Consider the following 7,388-nt stretch of genomic DNA (forward strand, 5'->3'; position numbering starts at 1 on the left):
TATACACCAAAGTTTGATTGCATATCTATTTTAATCTACAGTATGTCAATTATATTTAGCATTATTTAAAGTAATAATGATTTTATAATATTAATAAATTACATTATAGCGTGTTACCTCATAACCTCTCCTTCATTTCCAAGTACATTTGCAGAATAAAGGCACCCTGTCATCGCCACTGCCCACGTGCAGAGCTTTATTGCCCGCTGCAGGCAGAGCGCGGGAAGACAGGGCGCGGGAAGCGCGCGGAGCTTCACACAGCAGGACGCTATGGAATAATTTACCTCAGCTGCCTTCACTGCAGATGAAGCCAAACTAAATGTATCAAGAGGGGAAAAAATACTTATTGCTTAGTTTTGTTTCTTAATTTTCTCTGTTATGGACACTTATTCCAACGAATGAAGTAACATTTTCCCAAGGAAAGAAATATGATATTGTGCAAAACGGAACAGAATGGACGCTCAAAGCCTCAGAAGAGTTCACCGATGAAGCTCGGTGCTAAATAAGCTGTGGCTTTTATCTCAGAACACGAATCGGAGATGAGATCGCCCTTAAACATAATGTTACATCGCTGACGAAGAAAAAGAGAGAGAGCAAGAGAGAGAGAGAACACACTGATGCGCGCGCGCTCCCGGTGCGGCACTCAGCGCGCTCAACAGCTCGTGCCTCCTCCATCCCAACCCTCTCCGCCAACGCCGTCTCTCCAATCTCTGCCCTCTCCCTCCCTGTTCGCTTTTCTTAAAGCTTATTTCCGTGACGATCCGAAGCTTTTCACCGACACGATGAGAGACGCGAGCAGCGCAGCAGTGGGACAAATCGAACCGAGCCGCTTCAAACGGAACTGAGCTCCAGAACCGAACGAACCGGCATCACAAAACAGAACCAAAAAAGGAGATTTTATTCAAATCACGTCTTCATCTTCTCTCTTCTTGGTCTTAGAGAGAGCGAGAGAGATAGAGGAAAAGCACAGGAAATCTTTAAACTCGCCTTTTTCGGATTCTCCGTTAAAAAAGGTGAATTTTGAGCGTTTCAGATGTTCACATACTTTTGGAGACGAGAGAATGACCTGGGTGATCCACAGCAATAATCTCTGTATTTAATAAAATGATGCATTGACTTGTTTCTGATGTAACTGCGCAGACTGCTTTACAAATCACCCAGCTTCAAATGGTACTTTTGGAAACGAATAATAGTAAAAATAATAAAAAAAAAAAAAAAATCTTAAAAAAACTAAATACTTATTAAAAAAAAATCAAAATTTAGTTAAACATTGGAATTTATTTATTTATGCGTAAAATAGGGAGATTTTCAACTGTTTCATTCCATTGCATGATTTTTTTTTTTTTTTTCCTTTTTTTTTTTTTTTTTTAGCCACCCATCGAAGGCAACCTGGGACCACTCGTCTCCAAACCCTGGAGATGTAAAGTTGGACACCGCTGAAACCGAGTAGGTATCCGCTATGTTATCACTTGGGAATGGAAGGACATTAGAATTGATTGCTAAAGCCAGGACACCAGAGAAGGGTGGGAAGAAAATACAAAGTGCGCTATTCATGGAAAATTGCCGTCTTTTCTGGACGGAAAACAAGGATCTTTCGAGAGCTTTTGGTTGTTTTGTTTTTTCCTTTCGAGAGCCAAGAGATCCGCAGAGTGTGGTACTCTCAGCAGCATTTGACTCTGAGTTTCTTCACTGATCTTCTGATAACATCTGTGCTAATTAAGTGCGTTCATACTGTGGAAAGCAAATAACCTCCGTTATGCATTGAAGGTCTAATTGGTGTTTTGGCGACAGTCTTAGGATGCACCTGTCATTGTTTTTTTTTCGTTTTTTTTTAAATGTTAAGTGGATGCAGTGGTTGATTTAATTTAAGTATGTATTTATTTTTATTTCATGTTTTTATTGATTTAATGCACTTGAGCTTTGCATGAAAATGAAAATGGAAAAGGCTGATTATTCGGAAGTAACAAAAGTAATATTTTGCCAAATGTTTCCTGTTCTGCACTGTTTGTATGTGTGTGACAGCTGTAGTGAGACTCGAAACAGACTGTTTTTAATGTTGAAGTGCATTGCACAGGTTAAATGTGCTTTCTTTCATGTCGTGCTTGAAAACATTAGTGGTGATTATGCCCTTGAGTCCTGCTTTTGGGTGTAGTGTAAGCTATCATCGAGTGACAGATGTCCAGTCCAACCCATGATAATGCATGATCTTTATCATAAACATGCAATGATGTGGAAGGAGGAGGTGTTTTTTATTGTGTGGAACGCTCAAAGCATTGCTACTGTCACTCGCTGTCTGAGCCTTCTCATCTCACACGCTTCTCTTTTTTTCTGTGTTTTATTGCAGTGCTGTGAAGTGGCTCTCAGCCTTAACTTCATCAGGACTCGGCGGAAGGATGCTGTGGTTTACCCTGCTAAGCACAATAGCTTTAGGATGGACTACGCCGATCCCTCTGTTGGACGAGTCGGAAGAAATAGATGAGCCTTGCTTTGACCCTTGCTACTGTGAAGTCAGGGAGGGTATTTTCCACGTCCACTGCGACAGCAAAGGATTTACAAATGTCAGTCAGATCTCCCAGACATGGACGAGACCCTTTATACTCAATCTGCAAAGGAACTCCATGCGCAAGCTGTATTTTAACAGCTTTTTGCATCTCAACAATGCTGTGTCACTCAATCTGGGGAATAATGCTCTGCAGGACATACATGTGGGCGCATTCAATGGCCTGAGCATCTTGAAAAAGCTGTTTTTGCATGAAAACAAACTGGAGGTGTTCAGGAATGACACTTTTATGGGGCTGGAGAGCCTTGAGTATCTTCAGGCGGATTACAACGTCATCAAGAGAATAGAGAGCGGGGCGTTTCGGAACCTGCACAAACTCAGAGTACTTATTTTGAATGACAATTTGATACCTGTGCTACCCAATTTATTATTCAGGTCCGTATCGCTCACGCACCTTGACTTACGTGGCAACCGCTTAAAAATTCTACCCTATAAAGGGACTTTGGAATACATCGGTCGCAGCTTGATGGAGATTCAGCTAGAGGAAAATCAATGGAACTGTGTGTGTGACATTGTGCAGCTCAAAACCTGGCTGGAGCGCATACCCTATACAGCTTTGGTGGGTGACATTACTTGTGAATACCCATTTCATTTACATGGTAAGGACCTTCGTGAGATCAAGAGAAGTGAACTTTGTCCTTTACTCTCCGAAGCCGAGCTGGAGGCCAAACATGGCATTCCCAGATTACCATTTAATAACGACAATGTCTGGCCCACCAAGCCTTCGTCTATGTTGTCATCCTTTCATAACACAGCTTCCTCAGTAGAGTACAGAGAGAGACACGTAAAGCCGACTAAACGGCCCAGACCCACAAAAACACCACCCACTCCTCGTAGCATTTACCCAGGGTTGAATCAACCTCCAATCGCTGCCTACCAGACCAGACCCCCTATACCAATCATTTGCCCGACAGGTTGCACGTGCAATTTACACATCAATGACTTGGGCCTCACCGTCAATTGTAAAGAGAAAAGCTTCCACAACATTTCTGAGCTGCTGCCACGACCACTTAACGCCAAGAAACTCTATTTAAGTGGGAATTTGATTCAGAAAATTTACAGGTCGGACTTTTGGAACTTCTCTAGCTTGGATTTATTGCACTTGGGTAACAATCGGATATCATATGTTCAAGAGGGCGCATTTATGAACCTGCCTAATTTAAAAAGTTTATATTTGAATGGCAACGACATTGAAAGGCTCACTCCAGGCATGTTTCGTGGTCTGCAGGCACTTAGTTACCTGTATTTTGAGTACAATGTCATTCGAGAGATCCAACCGGCTGCCTTCAGCCTCATGCCAAACCTGCAGTTGGTTTTTCTCAATGACAACCTGCTGCGCACCCTGCCTGTGGATGCTTTTGCCGGCACCTCCCTAGCTAGACTCAACCTGCGCAACAACTACTTTCTGTACCTTCCTGTGAATGGAGTACTGGAGCATCTCCACTCCATCGTTCAAATCGACCTTCACCAGAATCCTTGGGACTGCTCTTGTGACATCATCCCACTCAAGCAATGGATTGAGAAGCTCAGCTCCGTCATTGTCGTTGGAGAAGTGACCTGCAAGACCCCAGACTTCGCCCTTGGCAAGGATCTGCGCACCCTGGAGGCTGAGGTCATCTGCCCTGAGTTGAAATTCACCGCTTCTTCTCCAGTTCTCCCCAATGACATGACGGCCACCAGCGGCTCTGAATTAGGACAAGCGCCGGTAACGGGAGCTGTCCCACTCTCTGTGCTGATTCTCAGCCTGCTTATTCTCTTCATCTCCTCTGTGTTTGTGGCCGCCGGTCTCTTCGCATTCGTCCTACGGAGGCGAAAGAAACTTCCCTTCAGGAAGCGACAGGAGATGGACCTAACGGGCATTCAAATGCAGTGCAAGATCTTTGAAGAAAGACAGACTGCCTCACCTGAGAAGCCACCCCGTCACGTCTACGACTACATACCCCATCCCGTTACTCAAATGTGTAACAATCCCATTTACAAACCACGAGAAGGAGAGATTGAGGGCGAGCAGTTTGCAGAAACCAAGGAAAATAACAGTAATTATCGAACTCTTCTGGAGAAAGAGAAGGAATGGACGATGGCGGTGTCCAATTCCCAGCTCAACACCATTGTCACCATCAATCAGTCCGGTGACATGACTGGCTTTCACGAGAACGGAGTGCTTTGCCCTACCGTGATTGACAGCCAGAGGCCAACCCCTACGGTCGGTTTTGTAGACTGCCTGTACGGCACCGTTCCCAAATTAAAGGACATGCACGTTGCACATGCACATCCCCCCGGAATGCAATACCCTGATTTACAGCAAGACGCCAGATTAAAAGAAACATTACTTTTCACTGCGGGGAAAGGATTCCCTGAGCAAACCCAAAGTGAATACCTCGAGTTAAGGGCGAAACTCCAAACCAAGCCGGATTACCTCGAAGTCTTAGAGAAATCGTATAGATTTTAATTGAGTAGAAAAATAAAAGAGTAAACTCACTTTCACAACCCCTCCTCGCCCAAAAATAATACGTATCAAAAAAGAAGCATGGCAAAATTATATGTTTCACACACGTACACATAAACACTCACACACACATTTCCCCCAAGTCGCTTTTGGAGGAAAGGCCATACTCAGATTTTTCAATGAAGTGCCTTTTTTTCAGAGTAGCCAGCAATGTTACCACCCATTATTTTTGTACGGAACAGATTTGTTGTTGAACCTCCGGAGCGACCTGGCACAGTTTGTAGAATATTTGCAGTTTGCTGCATGCATTTGACTGCAGATGGAGGTCATTGATCAAAAAACTCACCTGCTACAGAGATACAGCGACGTATTACCCATTGAGTGGTCTATTTAATTTTCTATACAGCAAAAGACAGAGTTCTATCTCAAGGACGCACCAGAGGATCAATATTTGTGAATATATAGACACTTCAAGATTTTATGGAGTTCAACGCACTTTCTTAAGAAAAATGCTTCTGGATACTATCACTAACAGCTTTTTAGGAAGCACTTTTAATGTTTTCTCTCTCTCACAAAGATTTGACAAAGTTAAAAATGTGCATATATTTATTCTGTAATTTCAGTGAAAGATTTAATTGTAAAGGTAATGTTAAATCAATGTATAGTGATTATGCGTCTGGTATAGCCTTCTTAATAAAAATACAAAGTCTTAAATAAAAAGGGTACCAATGCATACTGCTTGTGAGAAATAGACTTGACGTATTGGTATGGCGCTTCAAATGACAAATTATAAAATGCACATTAACCTATCAAGGTCTCATTGCTGCTAGAAGAGTCAGGTTGAGACAGTCTGATGGTCCTGCCTGTATGCATGTGTCATCGATGGGTTTGGACAAGAAAAGAAGACCTTGGATTAGATTTGAGTCTTTCTGTAAGGTATGTTTTTATACCTGTCCACTGCTTACTAAATTACACAACATTTGAGATGAATATTTAATGCAATGTCACTTTTACATGTGTCCACAAGAGTGAGATAGAGAGACACGCTCGCATCATGTCTGTGGATGGACAAAATTGATGTTTGATTATTTGAAGAACGCCACTTATTTATCAGGTATGATATACAACTTCGTGAAACATAAAACATTTGATTATAAATTCTGCTTGTTTGTGTTGGGGGTATTTTATATTTTCTGTTGATGCATCACTTAAGTGACATGATTACGAACTAGAAAGTCATATATTCGACAAAAAAGTATTTCTATTCCCCATTCGACAACAAAATGGCTATTTTTTAAAACCAAATATTTTATGTCTGTTTGCCAGTGCCAGTTACCTTGAAGTTCTATCCATAAACATTTAATACAAACATTGAAATACAATTCATTTAAGTATGATTATTTTTCCTGGGGCTGTCAAGGATGCAGAACAGTAGTTCTTCATTTGTTCTTATTATTCAGTTGACAAGTGTAGCTTCTGTTTCCTCTGTTCAAAACCCAACGATAATTTTATTTATATTTTGCCCCTACATTCATCTTTTACCCAGACTGTTTTGTCAATATTTCAATAAATTTTGCTTGGTCCATATTTAACAGCACTCCCTTTTTGTGGAAATCTGTTTCACATCAATAATATGTTCAAACAGAGCACATTTTCTATCAGAAATATTCATAAATGGTTGTTAGTTTGGTGCCCTAAAGTGCATGCAAATGTCATTTCTCAGTGTCTTTACTTGGTTTGTTTCGTCTCTTCATTCTTTTTTTAGAACTGTGAATTATTCTTCTGTAGAATGTGAGGTGTAACTGTTGTAAGTGAATGTGTCACTTATAGATTGTGTAGTGTTAACTAAAGATGTGTTCAGCTGCTTTCTGGATTCTTCACTGTGATGAAGAACTGCTCAGGGGACACTAATGGTCATAGGGACAATGTCACCTTGCTGTGGTTTACATCTAGGTTGTCCTTGTCTCTATATTTCAATGTAATGATCTTTATTTTTTGCTAAAGGGTAGAGAAGCTAATGATGGATGATGGTGGTGTCAACAGAGTTCTTTTTTGAATGAACAATTTTCCTTAGAGTTGACCTGGGTGAAATATGTAATTAGAACTGTCATTTTTGTCTTAGCAACAAATAGTTGTTATTGTATTTTTTAAATTGCCTCCCTATTGGTTGCAGTAATCTATATAATATACAACTAATATACAAATATACAAATAAATTAAGGATATTATCTCAAAATAACAAAATGCATCGTTTTAGAGACTCAAGGGGAGTCAGGACCATGTTATGACCGTAGTTACATGAACTACCCAGAACAAATTAGCTTTTTGCTACTTTGTCCTTGCCGTCTTTTGCTGAAAAGGGTAGTGCTATAGGTTTTTTTT

The 7,388-nt window shown here is 41.0% G+C and overlaps 1 protein-coding gene across 1 annotated transcript; it reads left to right on the forward strand.

Moving 5' to 3' along the window:
* Positions 1–633: 633 nt before the first annotated feature.
* slitrk3a (SLIT and NTRK-like family, member 3a) lies at positions 634–6,593 on the forward strand. Its single transcript, XM_084124333.1, has 3 exons — positions 634–1,013; positions 1,372–1,446; positions 2,345–6,593. The coding sequence occupies exon 3, from the start codon at positions 2,394–2,396 to the stop codon at positions 5,007–5,009; it is 2,616 nt and encodes an 871-aa protein (XP_083980459.1). The 5' UTR covers positions 634–1,013; positions 1,372–1,446; positions 2,345–2,393; the 3' UTR covers positions 5,010–6,593.
* Positions 6,594–7,388: the final 795 nt, after the last annotated feature.

This window comes from Abramis brama (assembly GCF_963993115.1).
Source record: "Abramis brama genome assembly, chromosome: 9".
Lineage (NCBI taxonomy): Eukaryota > Metazoa > Chordata > Actinopteri > Cypriniformes > Leuciscidae > Abramis > Abramis brama.

Coding starts and splice junctions, on each gene's coding strand:
- slitrk3a (XM_084124333.1), top strand. CDS start 2,394: ATGCTGTGGTTTACCCTGCTAAGCACAATAGCTTTAGGATGGACTACG.